General features: G+C 37.1%; 1 protein-coding gene across 2 annotated transcripts in view; it reads right to left on the bottom strand.

Moving 5' to 3' along the window:
• Window positions 1–26,246, bottom strand: part of LAMA2 (laminin subunit alpha 2) — a gene marked incomplete at its 5' end in the record, with an annotated part of 356,160 nt that overhangs the window by 129,692 nt on the left and 200,222 nt on the right. For both annotated transcript variants that reach the window (XM_080342611.1, XM_080342610.1), the window contains 5 exons: window positions 2,141–2,247; window positions 6,664–6,875; window positions 13,059–13,145; window positions 18,735–18,862; window positions 24,008–24,121. In XM_080342611.1, coding sequence (XP_080198737.1) covers window positions 2,141–2,247; window positions 6,664–6,875; window positions 13,059–13,145; window positions 18,735–18,862; window positions 24,008–24,121 — 648 coding nt within the window. The remainder of the gene's footprint in view (window positions 1–2,140; window positions 2,248–6,663; window positions 6,876–13,058; window positions 13,146–18,734; window positions 18,863–24,007; window positions 24,122–26,246) is intronic.

Raw genomic sequence — 26,246 nt, 5'->3', positions numbered from 1 at the left:
TTTACTGAATGAGATATAAGATCCTGGATAACAATGAGGAAATACAATTAATTTTTTGGATATGTTATTATATTCTGTCCCTGCATCAGTGTAGGTCAAGTGTTTGTTTGGGCAACACAGTTAGGTAATAGATGTTAAATATGTAAAAACTCGTGTTCTCTAAGTGGATCCGTACAAGTAAATACGGCATGGGTCCCTGAGTCTGGCTGAGGAGGATAAACAGTGCTAGGTATTTTTCAGACTGGGTGTGACAGAGTGGAGGTTTTGAGTTACAGGCAAAAAACCCAGCATTTCTAAAACACTGCTTTGTTAGAAGCAGTTACATCATAATTACTTTATTTCAGGAAATAAGTTGCTTTGTTGGTATGTTGTAAACAATGAACACTTCTGTCATTTTGGGCATTACATTCAAATAATGGGCACTTGACCTGGTTAAAAATGGCTCAGATAACTGGTCATATTCACTAATGAGAACTTTTTAAGACCAGTTATGTTTGATATTTCAAGATCAGATCTTAACACTTTGCCTCTGGGGCTGATCCTTCTCGCAAACTCCTTAAGCTTTTGGTTCTTTAATTGGTAGAAAAGGAAGTATTCTTCTGCTGAAGTCCCTGAAAATCACCCATACATTTCGTACATGCTGCTGCTGATGGTGCTGGTTTTGGACTTATTCCAATATTTGACTTCTGGCCTATGTTGTCATTTGCACAACGAGAAGCCCTAGGAGTGGAAAAGTATCTCAAAAGGCTGTCTATCTTCTGAGCCTATGAATTTCTTGATAATTCTGTATACTGTAGCATACTACAAAAAATATCTGCGAGAGCTCCAAATGCAAGCAAATGTGAGATTTCAGCCCATGCAATGTACACAGTTTGATTACCGGAGTAGCAGGCCGGTAAGCACCCCGTGGGCACCCACTGGCACTGCTGATGCCCCACCTCCGAGGGGGGACTCGGATCTGCTGACTGCTGCTTCGTGCATTTTCTTTCAATTTAGGCATCTGTCTGCTGATTTCACAGCGTCTGCCCATGAATCCTGATTTGCAGATGCATCTTCCTGACATGTCACATCGCAGTGACATGGATCCTACAGCACTGCAGCCACAGGGTATACAAAACAGCTTTTCTGGGGCCCAGAAGTAGCTGGGCTTTAAGAATGAAAGGTAGACACTGTTAGAAAGTGAAGATAAAGAAACTACAACAAATAAAAGAGTGCAGGAATATAGATAATAGCAAACACAGTAGTAAGCAAAGATTAATCCCAGCCAATGGTCAATATTGTATCACCGAGCTTGACGTATTTTCTGCATGTAATCTGTGCAAATTTCATCGATGTCAACAATTTTTCTTTGAACGGACTCTTTAAATACTGTTGAAAATACATAGTGAGCAAACCTTGTCAGAAGCTATGCAGTTTGCACAGGGTGAAAACAATCCTTGTGATTTCTGCAGAATTATTTATGTGCTTTGAATTACACACACGTGGAAGTGTTCTGAGGACACAGGCCTAAACCATGAGTCCTCACCCTGAGCTAGAGAAATGGGCAGCCAGCTATAACATGTTTCTTAGCAGCCTAAAGAAAACTTTGTGAAAGTTCATGAAACACTGTTTTTTGCAGTGATTTATAAGAAAGCAAAACAATGTCAAGGCAAAAGATACTTTCACCAAAAAGTAATGCATTATTTGGACAATACATGAAGATTGCCTAAGAAAAAACATAAAAGTAGAACATCCACAGCAGGAGTAAACTAGCATTCTGCTTTTTTTTTAAAAATCAGATGCTATCAGACATCTAGCAACTTCCTTCATGATTTCCCAGAGCTTCAACATTTTTAGCTTAATTTATTTATATCAGACACTCATGGTATGAAGTCTATATACCACATATAAAAATATATGTACAATGAGGCTTCAAATATATTCATTGCATGCAAATGCAACATTCTGTGTTTTCTTCTAGAAAAACCTTTAGAAAACATTTTTAAAACATCCATTTTACCTTTCTGTACATGAGAACAACCCATATATGTTCTTTAAGTGAAAAATGAGCAAAAAATGAAAACTATCCAAAACCAAAGGATATTCAGTTATGACAAACAGGGAAGAAACCTGAAAGGAAACATTGTTTCTTGTCACTCACCTTGCAGACATCACATCGGCGCCCAATCACGTTGGTTTTGCACTCGCACTGGCCTGTTCGAGAGTCACAGATCTCTGAGAAGGAGCCATTGATGTGACAGTGACAAGCTGCAGAGGAAGAAGAAGGAGCTGTTAATGTGTTTCTAGAAGCTTTTGCCACCCTGAGAAATCTAGCAAGGCCTAAGTAAAGCAGGAAGGTGTCACTCCTATATGCCGACAACAGACATGAATCTACCCATATTAATGTGGAATTGTGCTCCAAATTATTGCAGTGAGAAATTTTTTCCTCAAGTTCATAATCAAATTGTTTTATAAGCTCCTCTCGGATTAAAACAGGATGTTTAAGGCACATTATCAAGTAAGTGTCCCAAAAATCAGAGGAGGCAGTGTGGCACTGAGATTTTTTAAAAAAATAAAAGGTTACAGACCTTTTTAGAGGGTGTGCATGGGATTTAGCTATGGCAGTGGGAGTACTACTGCTCCTCCTGCTGGTCCTGCTGCCCTGGAGCCCAGTCCACGATGATGTGCTAGGGAGGAGGTGTTGGCAGGCTGAGGACCCAGAAGGTCACCTTCATGGACCTCGATATGAGGACAGTAACCTCCTCAGCCCCCCAAGAGCTCCTCTATGCAGGCAGCACCCAGGGGTATGGACGAAAAAGAGACAAAGGATTATCTTCTTCTGTGACTTTCTGGGATCTTTGCCTCAGCAACAGCACCACAGTTCCCAGAAGAAATGTAACACAACTGAGCAACCTAATTACTCAGAATGCTCTCTTCAGGATTTAAAATGGCAATGAAAAGGAAATGCTGTGTCTTGAGGAAAATAACAATGCTTTTGTCTTCTAAATTCTCACATTTTAGAAGAAGAGAAATCTTTGAGAAGCTTTCTATCACCCTTTATGTTTTTTTGTCCACAATTCTTTTGGCATGCAGAGATTATGAAAATAATCCCTTTGGAGCCCACAGTAGAGAAGAAGGATGTGATGGGGTGTCACAGGGACTATGACCAGGCAGTCATCAGTTCCATCAGTGTGAGCTGGTTCCTGCACATCATTTTTCTTAGAGTGGAATGAAACCACATCTTTATGTTGATTATCAACGCACTCTGTAAACCAGCGCCCCAAACCACGTTTTGTCTTCCCATAGTGCCCTGACCACATGTGTTGGTCTTTTTCTCAACATGACAGCTTCATTTTAAGAAACACTTAAGGAGTCCAGACAGTGAACACATGGTGGTCACATACTTGCATGTCACAAGGTGCCATTTGAGACAAAGCGATTATATATTTTTCTATATATAGACTATTACAGCAAGATCTTCCTCATTACTTTATTAAACGTGCTGTACTGTAAATGGAAAGGATTATTTTCTGTTCTTCTCCTTGCTTTCGAGGTATTCTTGAGAAGTTGCTTCTTTCAAATGTCACTTGCCAGTATTTTCAGGGCCTTGTTTTTCAAATGTTTGCAAAGATGTCTTATATTCAGGAACAATTAGCAAAAATACTTTGGGCTCTCTTATCAGTCTGGTAACACCTTCACAGGTTTTGATCTCTTTCTGGTTTGCTATTTATTTTAAAAACATAAACATTTAAAAACACTTCTGCTGTAATTAACATCACTTTTCTTTTACTCTCATTTTTCAACACTGAATCCATAATTTACCTTTCATCCTGTACACAGCCCTCCTACCACTCTATTTATATTTTAAAATTGCTGACATTCCAAAATGTACACAAAGATGAGTATTACATATATACATTTTCAGTATCTTTCTAGTTAAAATGGTCAGCAATGAAAGCCCAGACTCACAAAACCACAACTCTCCAAGCAAATTAACAGTGTTTCACCACCGTTTTTATAATGACCTCAAAAAATAAAGCCTGTCTTATTTGAATCATTTTGCTTATCAGGGATATGACACCACGAGAATCAAAAAAAGAAAATTTACACTGATTTTATAAACAGATGAGTGTGTCTTGTTTATATTATGTATTACCGCAAATAGCATCTCATGTATTCTTAACTCAGCCTCAGATGACTGAGCATAGTACAGTGGTATGGCAGAATTTGCAAGTCAAGACTTTGATTGCTTTTCTTGGCTCCAGCAGTACATACATAAAGAAGAAACATACAGTCAGGGCTATTCATCTACTAAACTGCTACTCAATGTGAGAAATTGCAGTTATCTCACCTGAAGCCTTCTCATTTGTTTACCTCTACCGGGAAAGTTAGCTACCTCAAAATGGTTGCTATAATACAATACTACTGTCAGAGAAGTTTGCCTTACTTTCTCCCCAAATGACACTAGTCAAGACCTTCTCATTCTCTCTTGATTTGTATAAATATTTATATGTGTGTATTTATAACCGACCTACACACTTATTCAGCTCCAAGAGTAGTACCTATGCACTGGCACATAGGCAGACCTGAACATTTGCTTTAAATCATCTCATGTCACTTTGCTCTATTACCATCAGCACGATCTCCAGGTATTTGCTTCAGTACATTGTGCTGTTTCACACCAAAAAACAACCTACTAGAGTGAAATCAAATAAGCTTAGGACATTTACTCAGTGTTCTTAGATTTATTATTTTATACAGATACACCAAGAAATTCAGAGATGCTATAGTGATATAAAGTTGTACTGTCATTTGAAACAGTTAATGCACATGACAACTGCACTGTACTGAAAAAGAGCAAGAAACATTTCCAATGATAATTTGAAAGCAAAATTCATGCTTTGCAATACTCTTGGATTTGGCTTTTTAATAAGGAATGAAATTGAAAACAACAAAGTAAAGGCACAGTCCCTCTGATATTGTAGCTGCAGGGCAAACTTCATGGAAGTCTGCAAAGGAAATAAAAAAATCATATGCAAAAAAGAAAACCCACATGAAAGACAGAGAGTAGATGAATACAAGGTAACTGTGAGCACAAGGCTATGAATACATTAGGGGGCTCTCCTTGTCAGTGATACTAACAACAAAAGCAAACTTGTAATTCTACATTAAACTTATATTTATTTTTAATATTTTTTTTTTAATTGTATGTTTTCTGAACTCTCCTCATACTACATCTCTTTCCCATGCAGCTGCTACTACTGTAGAAACATTCAAAGCAACAGCCCTCTCAGTGCCTCAGGAATGTTGACAAGCTACTGGAAGCTATGATTCTTTTTAAATCACATTACACACTTAACACTGTAACTTATATGACATCTTTCATCATGAACTGTTTGTTAACTCATGCAAAGAATATATGTGCTTGTCCAACTTTTATCCAGCATTGTATAAAGTAGGTATGGGAAGAATTAACACAGGTATATGTCTTCATGTCTATCTACGTTTATTAGTCTTAGCGGAGAAACCTGATGATGTTCTGCATCTCGCTGGCTCCCATGCAGTCTTAGGTGGTCCAACAGAACTTAGTACTATCACTGTCAAACTGCAAGCCATTCAGAGAGCAAAACCTGGAATTGGATGCCGGTGGCTCAGACTTTCATGTTTGCAACACATACTGCAGAAGTGGTTCCTGTGTTCACACAAAGTAGAGAAGACAATGGCCCAGCTCTTTTACTTGCATATTTTTATCCTAATATAACACCTTTGTACTCAACGGAGTTGCTTTGAGTTTATTCCAATGAATCAAAAAGGATTAAATCCTTGTGATGGTGAAATAAAGTGCTCTGCTCTTGCAGGAAAGATTGTAAACCTGCTGTATTCCATTCCTCAGAATGGGGTGGAAGGGTATGTGAAAGATGTTTTTAAGTTAAAAGCCTTTGTTCTGCCTAATAGCTGCATTCTGAATTGTCCAAGCAGCAGCTCAGAGAGCACCACTGCCTCCTCCAGAAGCAAAGCTCCTGTTCCTACCAAATCTTCCATCTGCCCTCCATATTTTTTTGCAGTCGCTATGGGGAAGCATGAACTGGGGCCCATACTTAAACAACATGCCATCACTAGCTGAGCACCTTAAAAAATTTGTCAGGAGATTTTAGACTCTGCTTTGCAGGAAGCAGGAAAATCTGGTCCTGTAAAAGGCAGCAGCTTCCAGCACTTACTGCAGTCATGTAGGTGGGACGGAGGTCACAAGGACTGTCAGGCTTGGACCCTACAGTAACTGAAACACTGCTTTCAGCACCAGTCTTAATAGTTAGTGGGATTTCCCTGGATGCTTTATAGATTTTTTTAGTGAATAATTTTCATTTATTTGCATTTATTTTTGTAGATCTCACATTTAGTATAACCTTTTGCATCCATGCAATGCTCCACTCTCCCAGGTTTTTTCCATGTCTACTTCATTACTGTTTCAGGTACAGCAGGAAGTTTTTTAATAGGGTCTTCTTTCTATTTACTTTGAAGCCTCCCTTTCCAGATGCATATGCAAGTAAAACACTATTATAACTAGCGGTGTAAGTACACTGTATCATTCCCCTGCTCCCACATACAGAGGCACAGTCTCCCTCTCAGGAACAGAGTTATAGGATAGATCAATACTGTCAGCAGCAGTAAAAGTTCATGACTTACGTTGACAGTTCCTTGCATCAAGTGCATCACCAAAATATCCATCAGCACACCTCTCACAATATTGGCCTGTTGTACCTGGCTTGCATATCAGGCAAGCACCAGACAAGCTGTCACAGCTGCCAGGAATGGAGAAGTCAAGGTTGTCATTACACGGGCATGGCTGGCACGATCCGCCTGGTATTAGAGGTTGTCCAAAATAGCCTTCTGCACACCTAAGGTAAAATACATCACCAGTTAGGACTCTTAAACAATCCTCTTATTAGAAATATTTCATTTTGTTGCCTCACTAATCACCAAAAACGATTTGATCTTCTTTCAAGTATTTCTTAAGCGTCTTTTCCCTCTCTCCCTCCTTCTCCTTTTTAACAGCACTGTAGATACAGTACCAGCTGAAATCCTGCCAGTTCTGCTAGTAATTAGATTTCAGTGGGAGAAAAATCTTGTCACAGGCACTGAAGACGAGACAAAGCATAATAAGAATCTGTCTGTTGGCACACTAGAGGAATTCAGGTCCATGTTAGATAGGCTTTGTATTTCAGTACATCATGCCTAGATGTTCTGTATTCATTCACCATCAAGCTTGATGATTTTTTCCTTCTACCTTAAAAATTCATTTAGTTTAGAAAAACAGGTTTAGAAAGTATTACAGACATAAATTTGTTTACCTGCATGATCAGATTTGTTTAATTAATGGATTGCTAATCCCTCTATATAGGCAGGTAACAAACGATGGTTCATTATCACAGGAACTATGTTGGTATTTACTATACCTTTCAGATTTTAACAGAGATGCTTAAAAATATCACCTTTTCCACCTTGCCCACCAGCAATTTCCTGTGAGTACCATGTAAAATAGGTTAGTGAATCTGACCTAGCATGAGGGTATATTTAAAGCAAATTTCTACTTGCTTCACAGCCTATTTCCTATTTATATTCTGGTCTGCTTTCCCTTTCTATTACATTTGCTCCCACTTCACAATAAGAGCTGCTTGTAGATAGGGAAAGAAGAAAAATTGCCCAGTTCAAGCTCAGTAAGTTATTAATGTGCATCTCAGATGAACTCCAATTAGTGTGAAGAAAACAGAAAGTATATAAAACAAACCATATAAATTAATGTTTCCTACTATTTTAAGGTTGGTTTGAATGCAGTTCTAAAGTACAGAGATATCCTCTCTGTGTTGTAATAGTATTGGATGGCCCGGTCAAACAAGGATTTTTGCATACCATCCTGATATGGGAAATGCAGAACTCCACTATGCCTTCACTCTTGTCCCTTTATGCTCATCAAGCTCACCCTTTTCCTTGCATGCAGAATATCTCATGAAGTTCCGAACTGCATCCTAAACAAATCCATCTAAACGCTTATTAAGTATTATTCAAGAACATTAGCAAAGATGACTAAGTAGGAAATCATAGTTGGATCTAATTGAACAGTTTTTTTGTAGTCAGATATTACACAAAATAGGATTTTTTCCATTCTCTAAGAATACCCACAATGCAGACTGTAGATGAATATATATGTCTAAATAATCCAGTGGTTTGGGTACATCTAAGCAGTCAAGAATATGAGCAAAATTTTCACAACCTAGCCCACTGTGCATTACTTCTTTGGCATAGCCATTTCTTACAATTATCTCCTCATAGCAACAATGCATTAAAGTCTCATCATTAGAATAATTCAGGCATTTTATTTACAGAACCTGTCACCAATGCAGACACATATTGTGTCTGTATTATCTGTAAAGAAATAGATATTTTTTCCTTGTATGGAGGATATCTCAGCAATCACAAAAGACTGATTTTTAGCTTATTTTTGTCAAAACAAGTTGGCTTTTTTTCAGCGATGGTATCTCAGTGACAAAGGCCAGGAATGTCTCAATACATGTTACAGTTAATAGCCATGTTTTATCAAAGTCAAAGAATGACTGCATAATTTATGCAGTTATCTTCTTTTACCTGAAATGGATGATGCATGAAGTTCATCCATGCTTTGCCGAGTTCTTTCTCACTTACTACTGACACATTTGTCATAAATCTGTATCTTTTGGTACAACTAACCTATCTGATTTCAGTTCATGTGTATTCGTTTTCCTCTTTCACTTAGGGGTTAGTTCTGTATCTGATACCATTCACAGAAACTTACCAAGCACTTCACAGAGGAAAAATACTTTAGGGATTTCTGAGAAATGCACTGCTAATAATTTCCTTCTATTAATAGCAGGAGACCTTGATAATTCTTTGTATTCCCATCAGTTTAGACTTTGCTAATTAAAATTAGCAAAACCCACTACCATCACATAGCTATGTTTTACTTGTATAAATACATAACCTGAAATCCAGATTCAAGATGATCGTGAAAGTAGGGGTAAACCAGTTAAGCTTAAAACAAAACTGCGTGCATAGACCTATGTGTAAATTCCTCCACTTTTTCTCACACTACTTGCAGGGGAAGATTAATTCACTAATTCCATCTTTATTCCCTTAAGGACATTTCTTCTTCAGCTACTCTTCTCAGATTCAAAGTATTACCTGTTTGGCAAGGTTCATGTTAAAAAAAAAATAATAATGTATGTGGCATGGAAAATTACATTTATGTATAACACAAAGCACATATCTAAATAAATGACCAGTAAGTACAACAGAACACCTCTGGGATGAAAAAAATAAACAAAACCAGGAATAAAAGCAGTGAAGAAAGGCTGTTTACATGTTTTTCTTTCCTCCTCTATGCCCACCTTTACTCTCACATGCCGATGTGTCTGAGACTAACACCATTTGTTTTTATTTGGCATAACTGATGCCAAATACAGGACTACTACATAAATATATGTGTATGTATGTATGTGTACTGGATCTGGCTAGGATGGAGTTAATTTTCTTCATAGAAGCTTGTATGGTGCTGTGTACATACACATCCATGCACACAAACACAGGTTTATTTTATACTTTTCTTTCTATTTACTGGGAAAAAAACAAACAAACAACAAACCAACCAAAACTTTGAGACAGAGTTAATTTAGGCTGTAAATCCAAACAATTTAAAGCCTGGAAACACTATTTTTACAGTTGCTTGGGAGCTTATGTGCATTCAACCTATGTACAAAATTGGGTAAAAGCTCTGTGGAGAAACAGCTTGTGAACACAGAGTTTAAAAATCTTAAGTCAGGTGCACAACACAGATGTTATTCTTGTATGACCAACCATAAATCTTGCATTTTCTAATGTCAGAGTGCCTACTTTGCAAGCTGTAAACAATCTTGCGTAACACATTTGTTGTATCAAATCTCCTGAACATTTGACCCTTTTCCCATCAGCACTGCCATACAGACTTGCACTTCTGGCACCAGAGGAAGAATTATATTAGCTAGAAGGAGCAGCAGGTTGAAGCCAAGGGACTCACAAGTGACTGTGGCTGGTGACATCTGTGCTACACCTGAAGAACTGGGACAGGAAGGACACAACCCAGCTCACCCTTTTCCTCTCACTTAAGTTACACTGACCTCTCATCTGCCTTCCTAGGAGGAAAAGGTCACTGGAACCATATTCATAAATGAAGCAGTGCTACAGGAGAAGCTAGACTCTCACACATTTTCCTTCCTTTCCCTAAAACTGTGGCCTCTTGTGTGTATCAAGACTGTATAGCTGGAAAATGCAAAGCATCATCATGTAAATGTGCAGGGCTCAAAAGACAGCTTTGTGACATTCTCATAAACCCTTGCTTGAGAAAGGGAGCAGTGAGCAAAGGAGGAACGTAAGTCTAATTTGCTGGGGAAAATAATTAAACGGGGAAGCTAGGTTTTCTCTTCAATTATAGATATGTGGTAATTCCAACAGAGTTTACATCTGGAATTATTTTAATGGTGTTATGAGCTGGACTCCTCGGAACATTGTGGAATTTTTGGCAACATTTTCCTGAAGAGTTCAAGTGGGAGAAGTAGCAATTTTTTTTTTAACATTTGAAAACTTGGGTGTAAAATATACATATACATATAAGTAAATAAAAGATCTTATTTCCCTAGCAGGTAGAGGATTGTTTTGGAGTCCAAATAAGTACAGTACTGAGTATGCTCACTTCATGATAATTTAGGACTGTTCAGTTAAAGAATCACGTGGCTAAGATCACTTGTCACTTTACTGTTGCTAGAATAAAAGAGAATTTCACATAAATTCTTTTAGCAATTATACAATCACTATTAATAGCAAAAGGCGACAGTCTTTCTCCTGTTCATCATTATTGGCAACTACAGTCATTTCCAAGCAACTCCTTACAATTAAAAGCAAATAGTTCTATCAGCATTGGATTTAAGGGCCTAATTTCCAATGGATTTATATCTCATGGTTACAAGGCTAAGGGCTGATTATTTGCTGCAGGATGTTACTATTCAGCAGGGAGTAATCCCTCAGGCTACAGCAGCACTTTTTCCTTGCCCTGTGAAAGTTTTCTTACAGGCAGAACATTTAATAATCTGTCTCTTTCATTCTCTCTCTCATGTATTCTCTGCTGTTTAATCAGGTGTGAGTTCACACAGTGTTCTCCCCCTTAGCTATGACATGTCCTGATCTAGTAACCTCTATTCAGCCACTTCTTTTCACAAAACCTTCAGCAACAATTACTGAGAGCTCCTACCCTTCTGTCAAATTTGGTTGAAATTGACCTACAAGTTCAAATGTCTTTGCGGGCAGACAGACAGACAGGCATGCACAAAAAGATGACACTAGCCTTGTTTCCTTCAGAAATCAGGTTAAAATCCAAGTCTGCCACTTATTCAGAATCTGTCCTACTGCATCTACAGTCTGTGCTCCACTCAGAAATAGCACTTGTTGCTAATGGAAGCTGTCAATGACCCTGCATTGACAAACTGCCACCAAAGTGCTCTTGATGTGATTTATTCCCATCGTCATTAACTTTGCAGCCCACTAGCTGAAAGAAGGTGATGACTTCCAAGACAGACAGGAAAAGACAGGCAGAAATAGCACGCAGCAGGAGGAGACTCAGTGATGATGGGAGGAAACAGGTGACAGCCTGTACTTTCACTTTAGGACAGAGAGAACACAACAGGGGATTTAAAAGGAAGTAGTTGTAAATGTAAATTGTAAAGAAAAGACTAGAGGGTGATTTGCAGCATGTGGTCAGGTTCCTGCCTTCATGGTTGGGCCTTCCTCTTGGTTCATTCCTACTTTTCCTCATCCCAGCCTGAATATTGTAATTCTCCATTCAGAGGCCTTACTTTTTTTTAGGGTTTACATTGGAGAATGCTGCAAACAGCTCAGAGAAGTGCCAAATGGCAAAAGCCTACAAGAAAGAGATGTGCCATGTTTCCATGCTCCATAACTGTCTAGTCAGGTGTTAGACAGTGATCTGGGTCTCCCAGCCCCTCTTAAAAATGTATCATTTGCAGGGTCACAGGGGACTGAGATCATGGAGGCAAAGCCAATGCTGATTCATCATGACCTCCAAACAACTAGCAGAGGTCCCCTGGCACAGTAGCTGCTCTTGAAAGCTGCTCCATCCATGTGAAATCCCAAGGGACAGAAGGTGTGTAGACACAGGGATGATATCCCTTGTCTGTGGTCTCACCTCCTGTGGAAGGGGTTTCTTGGGAGCTTAGCACCAGAGCTCACACTAGCCTCCTGTTTCATTTAAATTCTCCATGTGATCCTTTCAGATAACAGGGTATAAGAAGGGGAGAGAGCTACTAACATGTCACACATACAGAGTACTAACATGTCACTCAGACCTGTAATAGGCAAAGACAGACTAGACATATTTTTTTAATTTGTTTTTTTTGGATAGGTAGTAGTAAGCGTAAGAAATATATATTGAGCTTTTCTATGTGTTTGACAAAAAAATTTTTTTCTTTTTTGTTGTTAAAACCTAGCTTTTTCTACTTGCTAAATAAACACTGCAATAGGAAACTAGAAACAACAAGAATGTAAAATATTCTTTTAAAAAGTAGTTAAAATCAACAAATAACTTATTAGAAGAGCTGTATTTTTACTGCATATTAATTTCCCTCAAAGAGGCATCAGTAATTTATTGTGTACTTGATTAACTGTGTCCTAAACATGCAAATGACAAAAGAGATAAAATAATTATAAAACCTCAGAAAAATTACAGAAAAGCTAGAAAAATCATTTTTATAAAAAGACACTTACTTCTCAGCAAATGCTTCTTGGAAGCTTTGCACTTTACCATAAAGTAATAAAACAAGCACTAGAAATATACAAATGCATGGACACAATATGAGAGGAAGATGCACAGGAATTTCTTCAGTGAGTTTCAGAACACAGGAATGGGGATGAGAAGGAGAAGTTAATAAAAAGGTAGAACAGTTCCAGGTGATCAGCACTTTTGTTTCGGATCTCATGTGGTTAAAAGCATGGTGCTTGCTTACCTTTCACAGCGTGGTCCCACGTACCCAGCTGGGCATTCATCGCATATTAATCCACGACTTCGGTCAAAATGGCATGTCGGGCTAAAGCTGTGTTGTTGATATTGGGTTAGAAGAGGGACAAGGAAGAAACACAAAGAAAAGATGGTTAGCAGCATAACTCTCTTCCCACTTCAGAGATCGTTACTCTGCAAAACCGTGCCTAGGAAAAGTGATTCTGTTCTAGGACATGGGGCTTAAGTTTGACTCCAGTAAATTGAATTTGGAATGACTCTGCTATTTCTGCGACACTGAATATAGAGTAACGGATGGCAGCATCCCAATAGCCTGTTATTACGGGACCTGAGCCTGCCACCGAGTGGTCTGGATACCATTAAAAAGGCAGGAATGTACAGCTGTTTGTTTGTGCCCCCAAAGGCCTGGCAAAACAATCTATGCCATAATGTGGCTCCTATATAAATCTTTCTGAAGAACAACTGATTTGAAAGCTCAGTTAACTTTGTGTATAATTGGCCGTGAAAGGAATCCAGTGAACAAGAAAGGGGAGGGGCAAAAAGGGAAATATTTGGGGAAGCTTCCCAGAGAGTGCATTTGAGTAAATCGCGTGCCAATGACCTTAAGCTACGGGCCAGACAGGCACACTGTTTAAGAATAGCTTGGAGAGTAGAAAGCTATGCTCTACTTATTTTAAGTTGTCGGGGGTTTTTTAATAAATAAATAAGGATACTGTTGGCATTTGCAAGCTCCACCTCTCGATGCCCGTGTTTAACTCTGAACTGTGCTTCCCCACTGTTTAGCATTTTGCTTTCCATAATCTTCCTTCCTGAACACATTTTGTGAGGAAATCTCCTGACACTCTAAAAGACACTAAACAGAAGAAGAGGCAACCTGTTCTTCTGTCATTTGGGAATGATAATTAGAGACAGAGACATAAGAGTACTTTTATACAGCCTCATCTAAATAATGGTAATCAGTTCTGGTAAACCAAATAGAAAAATAGAAAAAGAAAAAAAAAAAGAAATAATGGGAGCAGGTGCATAGTGGGATGACTCATCACAACAGGAAAACAAAGCATCTTTCTGGAAAGAAGACACGAAACTTAGCTTTTCTAACCTAGGAAAATAGAAGTTGAGAAGGAATATATTGCTTTGACAAAGACATATTCAAGGTAAAAATTTATGCTACAATAATAACAGAGAGACATAATCTGACCTCAGATAAATTAAAGCAGGATATACGATGAAAGTTTCTGGAAAATAATAGGCAGAGGGAAGACAGAAAAGCTTAATTAGGATCATGAAATGTGACTAACTGCTGGTGACTGGACATACTTCTCAGTAGTCATCCCTATGATCTGACCTTAGTTACTCTTTATTCTGTTCCTCTTATAGATTATTTTAATTAATAAATACCTTGTCTGTCATAGGGCAAGTTATCCCATTGACATAAGAGATCAGTAAGAAAAATGTGGGAAGGTGAGGTCCAGTAAACAGAGACAGGTACTGGGATTTTCCTCTCTCCCATAACGATTATGTTTGTATTATTTTGCAATGCCATTCAGTTAAGAATAGAGTCACAAATGCATGAGGACCCAGTTGAAAAAACAATAATTGTTCATTTTATTTTTAAATAGCAATGAAAGCAATTTTTTATCAGAGGCACGCATTATCATTGAATCTAATCAGCAGCACCTGATTTATTTAAAATAAGATCCTGCTTGTCAGGCCCAACCTCACTCTTTCTGAGAGCTACATGGGAAACTTCGTGGAGATGCTATCACAGCTCATTATTGCTTTGCACAAGATTGACTGTACCACAGTTCCATCAAGAGCTCTGAATCCAACTGCATAAATTTTAGAGATAATAATAATAATAATTAAGTACTTATCAGCACTAAGCAATAATAATGAATAGCAGAACTTCCATGTTTTAAGGGTTATGCTCAGACCTAGCAGCCTTTGATCCTTTCTTGGACTTAGTAGTCAGTCCACATCTCAACACTAAACATTAATATATTAAGAAATTCCCATCTGCATACTATAAAGAAAATACATGATGTTAGCGTGGGAAAAGACCAGTATATCTTCCTGATTATTTAGAATCTTATGACTCATTAGTGATAAATACTAATAGACAGTGTGTATTGATCTGTCAAAACAAGCTTCAAAAATCTTAATCCTTCTTGATTCATCATCACTCTTTTCAGTTTTTACATAATTTACACTAATACCAGCCAGGACATGGGACAAGTACGCATACACAGTATGGGCACGTATGTGATAGGCCTATGTTGGGAGACAGGGCTTCTTAAAGGCTTACAAGTACATTATAGAAAACATATATTGTAAATAGGTTTGTGATTTTACTTAATTCTCCAAGAAAATATTAAAATCCTAATACCAACCCAAATTCCCAGTTCACATGCTATGAGTTTACTTGTGACCTTCCCAGGCCGAGTGAGATATCTTTTATCTCCCATTTCCAGCGATAAAGCATTCCTGTCAGGAACTTCATTACCCATATAAAACTTATCTCCACTTCAAAAGAAAAGCAATAATTATACCAGACATCTACATTTGGTAGAAGAAATTAGATAGCAGTATGTCTAATAATTTCTATGAGAAAAAAAAACCAACAACCAAACACCAGTTTATTTGAAACTCCTTAAAGACTAAGAATGTTAGAATAGTTTGCAAGGGTGATGTACTAAGGAGAATAAATAAGAAGTCAAGAATGCATTACAAATGCCATTTATAATACAGGTATTGATCTCATTTGCATTGTATAAGTACAAATATAACCCAGGATCTAGAAAACAAGCTTAGACAATTTTAGTTTCCTGATTTAGCCAAGCATTCTTTTCTGACATGTGGCAAGTCACTTATCACTGTAGTGCTTCAGAAGGCAGTTTTATGATTAGCTTCTGTGATTGCATATGGAAACTGCTGCCATTAGGAAACAGGAGAGGGAATGAGCAGCAGTCAAATCAGCTTAAGTTAACTATGGAACAACACCATCACCAGCACATTCCTAAAATGGATAGAACAGTTCTCCTCCACCTTATGTGGCATTGCAAAGAAAAAGATTCAAGTGCTGTGAAAACAGTGATGGGAACCATTATGAGCACCATAAGGAAATAAAACACTCCATAAAAGACAAAACTGATTTCTTAATAGAAATATATCTCAGAGGTTCATTACATGGACTATATTAGCTGTGAACCAGGAACTTGGTATTAAGCTTAGAGACCTATAGATGCCCTGTCATGCCATGTTAGGGATTAAATGCTAGAGCTATTTATTTGTATTTAAATTAGTCAATTGTTAGATTATTCAGAAATAACATGACATATTCTGCATCTGTATGGTGACATGAGTTTGGTAGAAATGTCTTTATTTTTCATGTGAAAGATGTGTGAGTGAATCTGGATTGTTTAAATATATTATGCCTAGTGTACCAAACTCACTGCCAACTAAGTAGAAAGAAAAATGAGCCTTTAACAACCTTCAAATAACACACTAGATCTTTAACAACCTCTTTATTTCCTCATAAACAAACTTAATAATTGGTCTAGAATCCTAAAGTCATGAGATCTTGAACCTTACAATGAGTTCTGCAAATCTCAAAGATGTTGTTCACAGTTTTGCTTTTGTCCATTTTAAAACTAAGAAGCTATTGCACAATTCTAATGCTGGGCTGAACTTGGTAGGGTTCAGAATTCCCTCAGTTTCACAGTTCAGGAACATTTATATTCTCTGTTTGTTTTGTACCTATATTTTTCAAGACAACTAAATATTAAAAAGGAGACTCTCCTTTTCAATTTCAAAAAAGGAAAATAAAGCAGCCAGAACTCAGATGAATAAAGGTCTCCAGGCATTTTGCCAATAAAAACCTAAAGTCAATCTATTTGACTTGGTATGTTGCACACCTGCACAAGATATAAATGTGACACTGTTTTCCGGCTTTGTCAGTACAGTGTTGTCAAACAAGAGAAAGAGAATTAATTAACTACGCAAGGAAATACTAAATATGTGAAAGCAATGAGGACATCAGCAAAACCATGCCTGTGCAGCAGACATAATAAACCCATGTATATCTATTAAAACCAACTGAAGAGCTGTGATAAAAAGGAAGGCAGGTTCCCATTCTACAATCCCCTGGAATTTCTGCTGATAAGTACTTAGATTATTCCTGCCCCGATCTGTGCAATTTTAACAGGACACAATGCCACTGCAGGCAACAGCGTTAGCCTCAACTACTTAAGACCAAATCTGGTTCATCCGTGCCTTACGTTGTCACACTGCCATTCGGATTACGTCCTCCTCTTTACTTGCATCTGGCAGAGCTCCCTCTTTGTACGGGTGGTAGCCACATGTTTTGCCCTGCAAACCCTAAGAAGTACTCTTTATACTCTTAAATAGTAAAGAGCATTTCATTGACAAAATCTGACTTCTGTTTTGGGAAAAATGGGGTGAAATAGAAGATGCGGGGCTGAAAGGAGAAAAAACAACAACCAACAAACCCAACAACAACAACAGCAAAATCTCCAGGGGATTTATCAGCTCCTAGAGCCACTTAAAACTTTTAAGCTGTGTGAGGAGTTTGGGATGAGATCCTTCTGAAATGCTTCTGTGGATTACCAGTGATTTCTTGTCAGAAGGGAGGCACATCCAACTTGTGGCTGGAATTCGGGCAGACATTAGTTAGCACTGCAAACATGTCATACACATACCCAACAGCTCCAAATCTTCTTGAACAATTATTGTATGTGTTGTACCACAGCAGCTATTCTGTGCAGTCTGGGCATGCGCTACTTGCACCAGGCCTCCTTTTCTCTGAAGGCAGACTGCATAGCATAAACCCAATGCACTAATTCAATTTCCTTGTTTTTCTTTTATATATATGCACAAGAAAAGATAACCAGACAAGATTCAAAACAGTTTTCTTCAACTACATAATATCAAATCATTTTGATATTGATATTTTCCAGGTACTGACTGGGACAAAGCCAATGAAAAAATGTTCAAGCTACTTGGTCTATTAAATTGTAAGTAGTAAGTAGCAGAGGCAAGCTTTTGTAATGAAGGAAGCATTTCTTCTCAGATCAGAGTTTTGATTAACTTTTCACTATTATTTTTAACTAATAAAAAATTTATAGTGATTATTCTGAGATACACTGACAAAATATTTTCACTTGCAAGATCTAAGGTTGCATTTGGACTCCAAACAAATCAACATTATCACCAAAGGCTGACTGGAAGAAAAGGAAAATTAAAAGCAAAAAGAAATCACTATTTTATCTGATCAACATTAAATGATTTTAAATTCAATTATTAAAAGACTCCACATGTTAAATATTGTAATTCAGCTTTAAAACTAGAAACAACTACTCTTAAGGAGGACAGAAAAACAAATGGTAGTTATCGATTCAAAGAGCAGTCATCCAAATTCTGTGTTGTTCTTTCTAGCCTGGTCTCACACAGTTTTTGTCTTGATCTTTGCCTCTCTGTGAAGCTAAGCACTCTGAACAACTGTAAAGAGAATAAAAGTTTAGATTGCAGAATATATTATGTGATTAAAATGCAAAAAATCCTGAGTGTACATGGAAAAGTATAAACGAAAAAGTTACGCAACTTACTAAGTGAAAAAGTCTTAATATGCAGTAAGTACACATCTTACTTGTTAGAAGGTATATTGAGAGGGCAAGCACACAACTGACAGTCTTCAGCTGTCCCTTTAGTAGGATCACCATAGAAGCCGGGAAGACACCTATCACAATATGAACCACCTGTGTTGTGTTGGCAGTCCTAAACAGAAGATGAAAAGTACAAATTCACAATTAGAGAAATCATATATGAAAAGTTCTTGAAGGCGGTTCACCTAGCCCATCCTCTCAAGACAATTGTAAGAGTTCTGCAAGACCGATTCTGTTTTTCTGCTGCTGGCTGAGAAACAGCTGTCATAATCAGTGCTTCATATGTACCCTCAATAAAGGATGAAAATAGCACTATTATAGGGAACACTGATTTCTTCTTCACAGCTTTGCAGGATTACAATGATTTGTAAAAAGGTTTTTTTGCATTGTGGTCTGCATAGCCAGTACCACACATCTGGGCAGCTAAAAAAGTACCCATTTCAGTCATGAGTGCACTGGAGTCAAAAGCATCCATCTCCAGAAATGCTGTTTGCTCTTTTAAAGGGTGCATTCTTACTGTTTGTGTAAACAATCAGCATACCTTTCAAATGAAAGCATTAGTCACAATATTCTATTTTTTACATATTTACAGATTGTGAGGTAATACCAACTATTGAGACTCTTAGTCAAAGTTATAGCTTTACAACCATCAGCTGGGTTAAATTCTACTTCATTAGGTCTTTTAAGTTCATTTGATTGTTAGTTCAAGTGCTGTCATTCAAAAAGAAGCTACTAGCCATACTGAAAAAGTAGCTGGGAGCATTAAGATATGCTTTTAAAAGAAGATGTGACAAAAATAATTTAAGTGTTTCAAAAGAAAAATCCTTTGCAATTCAACTTTTTCAAGGCATCATGTCAAATTATTTGTACTTTTTCTGAAAAATAATGGATTCTTCTTTTGTGTTAAGTTTAGCTTTAAATAGCCTCAGACATATCTTAATGTTTTTGAAGAATATGAACAGCTTATATGTCAAGGATGTTATTAAAGTGAAAGTAGCTAACACACTATTTTAAAGCTACGCATCTCTGACAGAGTGGTATTTGCAGTTTCTGCTTTTTTTAAGTAAAAAACCTGAAACCTTCCATTTTGTAGGAAAACAATTCATGTTACAAAGAGCTGACCTTCTTCTCTTTGATGAATTATTTTCTGAAACTCTAACGTCAGTCATTCCCACACTGTGTCTAATTCTCCTCAATCCAGATCTCTGTATCTGCTTACTTCCTCATCATCAATCAATAAATTTAAAAACAAAAAATAGAAGTACCCCACACATATAGTACCAAAATCTGAGCATGTGTTGCACTGCATATATGTAAGAGCTTAACTGAGAAATAACCATCTTGTGTGGTCCTATACTTTTCTCCCTGAGCGAGTCTGGAATTTGCAGGACAAAGAACAAGAGTTACGTAGTATGTCGACATGACATAATTTGCTTGTTCTCTTCAGTGATGCATTACATTTTATTCTAATTTGCCATATTTATAGATCACTTTAAGTACTGAAGTAGATGAGTTATTAGCCCTTCTAAAGAAACTATCAATACTCATGAAAAATTTGTGTTTTCTTGATATCCACCAATTAAATCTCAGTTTGAAACTTGCCAAATGTACAGCAATAGTTTTTAGCATCATCTAGTTTGAGCAATATCTAATTATACTATTTCCTTAAAACATGCTTAAGCTTCTGAATTCCTCTTTTCTTGTTTGTAGGAACATTTAATTATTTTTTTTGTGTCACAAGACTGTGTATAAAAAAGATCATGATCAATTAACTGTCCATAACCTGCTTTGTACATTATATATGCTTTCTTTTTATTCCCTTGGAAATAAAGTTTCTTCCAACACATTCATCTAGTGGTTTTGGTAAAATCAGTGCTTTGTTCCACAGATCCATAGACCTTGTAGTCACAAATGATTTTATGCCCAAATCTTTAGGCTTTCAAATTCCAAGTACTGGATCTCAAACTACTTTGAATGCATCAATTTTCTAGACCTCTTTTAACTTCAAACACCATTAAATTTCAGTTAGACAACCTCTGAGTAAGCAAGACTGTGGAATTTATTTTTGTCCCAGATTTTATGTATAACTCAGACCTTGTTGCCGATGTCCTGGAGTGCTTTTGCCACTGTTTCCTATCAAGCCAGCTCTCCCTGCTGAATGAACACTTTTATGCCCAGTACCGGGGAACTCTAAAATTCACAACGAAAACCGCTCCTGCTCAGCTGCATAGGCAGCTGAGTGTACATGCATATGGAAAGAAAGAGTCTGAATAGAAGGCTAGTGATGAAAATAAAACTTTAATCAGGGAGCATGACTGAGCCCAAGATAGTGCCTTTGGCACACTGCTGCCCTTCATGGGACATCTGTCACAGGGACAACCAGGGAAGCTGCTGGCTCCAGCTAGTTAAAGAAAGCAAAGGGGTAAGCCTGGGTGCCTATTTTAGTATATTCCCTGGCCATCTAGACCAGGCAATGGTATTACATCTTTGGAAGCATGAATATGAATATACACGGACAATTCCCTTTCCTGGTGTTACAGCTGCAGTCAGGATGTTGCAGAGGCTTTACAGAATTTTCAACCATGGTCTAGCCTATATTGTATTTAGCTTGGGATCTAACATTTTATTACTGTGTATAAGAAGAAAGCTGAAGACATTTTGTTGCTCCTGTGATGAACACTGTCTAAAGCACATGCCCACTAGCTCTGACAGTGGCCTCGATCTATATGTTATATATATGCTGTTCACACACAAATGAATAAAATACAAAATGGATGCCACTGAGGACTGCCCACTTAGCAATAACTTAGGGAGAAAGACCTGTTTTCTCTGAGCTTACTAATGGGAACGTAGCATCCTGTGATGAATGAAACACCTTGAAACGTGTTTGCTTTTCACAAGGTTTAGGTTTAACCAGCTTCTTAAAGCTACTGCAAATGTGTGTGTGTGTAACACTACAAAAGAATATTTCCAAATGTTAGAAATTGCCTTATGTACCAAAGCAGTTATGTATATCACAATGGTAATGAGAACAATGTATCATGCAGCTTTCCGTATGGTTGCTGTGGGCATCAAAGGGCTTTGCAGGTTACTGCAAGATATGCATTAAAATGAGCTTTTTATACAGGCCTGTGTCGAAGCAGATGATTTGAGCTTTTATCATGAGTCAAAAACATATTTCAGCTGCTTTTCAACTACATTTCAAAGCTAAGGAAGAGCAAAAAGAAGTATCATATCAGTAAATTAGGTGCCTAAATTGTCTGTTGTATTACTGAAAAAACACCATGAATAATAATAAGGAGGCCAAAAGGCTGTGTAAACCTCAATAGAAAGAATGCCTTTGATGTGAAACATTTCTCTTTTTCAGCATTCAGACTTCTCTCTCTTTCACTTCAAAAGGCTTATGATCCAAATTGAATAGCAGCATTTAATAGCCTGCATGGATACTAACCAATCTAACTTCACTTACAGTGTTTTCAAAGTAAGCTGCAAGAAAATCCAGAACTGATTTTAAGCTCCCTGTGCGCCTCTTCTTTATAGCATGATCTAGTATAAGCTCAGACAGAACACATAAAATACAGAAGGCTTGATAACGCATATAGATTAAAGTGTATTTTCAACTGGTTATTTTCCGCTTCCTTGCCAGTGCTGTTACCTTTACACCAGCACCCTTGAAACATCAGAAGGGGGAGCTCTACTGTCTCAAACAATAGTCCACATCAGCTGAAGAGTGCAAAAGCCAGATAGTGTGCAACTACACAGCCTTCTCTCACATCCAGCTGGTGCTACATAAAAAAAATACAGAAGGAACTTGTGCAAGGGCTAAAATTTGAAGACAGAGAAACAGGCAACCTCAGAACTCGCACTGGGCTACACACCCCCAAGCAAAACAGTCAATAATTATGATATACCTTAAACAGGATTCTCCCTTTCTTTTCTGTTAATTGATCTTATCCCACATCAATGTTATAGGCATCATAGCTGGAAGTTATGGTCGTTAATGCAATAAATTTAATCTTTGTCGAGAAACACAAACCCTATTTCCTATTACCCTAGAGATAAGTATTTTCATTGCATATAAATGAAGGATTCAAAGCATGGCTGTTATGTCATACATATTTGTCATCCTAGGTACCTCTTTAAGGCTTACAATATAATTAAATTGAGAATCATCTTAAGCCTCTGTTCATGAAAAAGCTGTTTGAAAATTCACTGATCCACATATTAAGGATATCTTGCTTTGCACTTCAGTGCAATTAAACATTTTGTATGGGCAAAACAGGAAGACCAGTGATAATTCTAAGTGCCAAATTACATTGAAAAAAGCCTGAATTTTCATTTTGGATTTTTCCCAGCAGCTTCTTCTTAAGGAAATAAAAGGGAACATTCAGAAACATGCTCAATACAGAGTCTGCCTGAAATTCTGCAGGGAAATGAGAGTATGATATCACACTAAACTGGCACTGGCTCAAATTGTGTTTCTGCAAGACTAATGAAATGAGAAATGTTGTTTCAAGCTTCATGCCATGTCAGACAATATAAAACTAAAAATGCCCTTGAGTTAATCAGAACAGACTATTCAGCATAATTCACCCATACCAAAAGGCTACTGAACAAGCTGGAATAGTGGTGTGCTGGTAGGCTTGCTATGAATAATATATTTAATTACTGAATTAGTAGGTAAGTACATAAAATCTCCGTAGCCTATAAGGGGAAGGAAAAAGGAAAAAAAAAAAAAAAAAAAAAAAAAAAAAAAAAGAAAAGGTGATTTAGCCAAAATTATATGCTTTTATGAATTTTTAAGTACAATTTATTAAGTATTTCTTCAAGGTTTAGTAGGATTTTACATGAAGGAAACCATTAACATCTTGTCATACCAGAAAAGCTACAAAGTTACCTGCTACATACTATAAATTGAATACACTGCAGGAGACAGATGGGAGAGGGAGATAAATCTTGCATAGAAGACTGTTGATACACTTGCTGCTTTCTACATGCCATACTTTATACTATCGATTCTATTTCAAAACATAAATCCTATGTGAATAAAAATGTATTTTGTTTAACTGGAGAAGCTACCATATCTTGCTATGAAGGGATACTTAACTTCAGCACAGTTCAGCAAAAAGATCCCTTCTGTTAAATGCTGGGTTTTTTTTCCTTGAGTATTTGAGGCCTCAGAGGTCGTTAATTCAATTGCACAGATATACTGAATTGATGTTGGCATGTCCATCAAGTTTCCTGCAGTGACACTTACCAGGCATTCTCCTGTGATATCATCACATGATTCTGCATGACCAAAGCATGTACATGGTGCACAGACTCCACCAAAAATTGTGCCGTTTACACGCCGGTGTCGAGGCCAGCAAGACTGCAAGATAAATTAGATATAAGCTTAGACTCTGCTGAACAGAGAAAGGAATGGGATTTTTAAAAGTTTCTTGAATTTGATACTTGCACACACAAAACCCATACTTGTCAAATTAATATAAATACCAACATTTCTCTACAAAGCTCTTCTTCCTGGTGGTATGGCTTTGCACTGAGCTTAGCCTTATTGGCAGGTGTGAGATTAGAGGAAGCCTTAACTTGATCATTCTTCTGAAATGGGAAAATAAAGCAGAGAAATGAAGAACCGAAATATGACAACATCAAAGCAAGAGGTACAGGTTGATAAACAGCCAGAAGGCAAAACACTGAAGGAGAGAGAAGGAGGGAAGAGACCCCCAAAACAACAAAAACCTTTCCTGAGAAGATCACCTGCAAAGAACAATTAAAATACCATTTAGTCTTTCTTGTTTGGAGTCTAATGAAAGGCAACACTGAAATAAAGTAAAGTCTGAAAATAAAGCTATTCTTTCATTTGGAAATTGTGCTTCTAGAGTATAGTCATTTCCCTTTAAGAAAGTGCTCTGATTTTTAATTTTTTTAATGTTAAATTCAGATCAATATCAAATACATGGCCAGTTTTTTTCTTAGCAAAGGTGACATCGTACAACTGTGATTCATCAGCAAAAATTCAGCTATTCTATTTCTTCATAATAAGATGTCAAGCAGCAGTCTTCCTTACTATATATCTCACAAATGGCTTTATAGGTTTTGCAAACTATCTTTCCTCAATAAGATTGCTCATGTGATCCAAGGATTTTACATAATATTAAAAAGTGCATGACAGAGTGTTGACCTTCAAAAGCAGCTTGCTAATACAAAGTTTTATAGTGATAGAATAATAAAAGTATCATTTAATAAAGAAAACCCTATCCTCTTCACATACACTCTCCATAATAGTAACAAGATGATTGTCCTTTGTAAAAATAAAGATGATGTCCCTTTTTGTCTTACTCCTGCAAAACATGAAAGTAATTTGAAGATTGAGAGTATTATTTTACAAAAACATTCCAAAACCTGAGACATTATCCTTATTTTTCCTTCTTTTCATTCTTGGCTAAGCATTTCTAACAAAATCCACAAATAATAAAAATTAAAATTCAGAGTTATAAAATCCAAAAAAGAAAAACAGGTTTAAAGAAATTGCCTTATTTTTTCTCTGTGGTATGAGATGCAACTGCCAAAGCTATTTCTGTATAAATCTATGTCTGTCTTCCCTCTTTTAGTGATTCTGAGAAGAATGATCTCATGCACAGATATACATGATATTGCACATGGTATGTCTCCAAAAGTCACTAATTCTAAGGGCTTAGACATGGAATATTAACAGCAAGTCTTAGAACAGAGCGAAAATAGCGGATTACAGATTGAGATCTTAACAAAAGACATTATGTAACATTCAAAAGTCCGGAAAGTTCCTGAGCATCATAGTGATGCAACTCAAACACAACTTCTTCCCCAATGGAAGTATAAGACAAAGGGAACAAATCTGGTGGAGAAGAGCAATTAGATGTGAAGATGTTGACAAATAAAAAGGCAGAGGATTCACATGAGCAGAGTAAAGTAACTATCACAAATTACTTGGGTTTGTATTTAAAATCTAAAATTTTATCTGCTTTACCTATGCTCATGTAATTCTCAGTTCACTTCTCAGATATACTGGCAAAAATATCACAATTTTCTTTGGCTAGAATCCTGTAGAGAATTAATTCCAAATTTGTGTAATGGAAACATCTCACAAGAGACTACATATTTTTAATGGGATTGGTTGTCTTCTGATTGATCACGGCAAAACACTCACAGCGAGAAAAGAAGGAAATAATGGCTGGTTTTAGTGCTGCAGCATCTATGTCAGGTGCCACAACATCATTATGCAGGAAACAAACACACATGTTAAATTAAACTAAGAAGAGAAAATTAAACTGAAAAGCTCCACAAAAATCAATTAAAATGAAACTCAGCTAGGTTGAAACTGGAAGAAGCAAAGTGTTGGATATGGTCAAAAACGTTTAGAAAAAAACAAATATGGTATTCTAAAAAAAATCCACATTTTTGATTGATCTTTCCATACTTTCTTGACAGCTAGTTTGCCTGGAAATCTAAAACTC

This window comes from Nesoenas mayeri, assembly GCF_963082525.1.
Source record: "Nesoenas mayeri genome assembly, chromosome: 3".
NCBI lineage: Eukaryota > Metazoa > Chordata > Aves > Columbiformes > Columbidae > Nesoenas > Nesoenas mayeri.
This window is presented reverse-complemented; position numbering and strand designations above follow the sequence as displayed.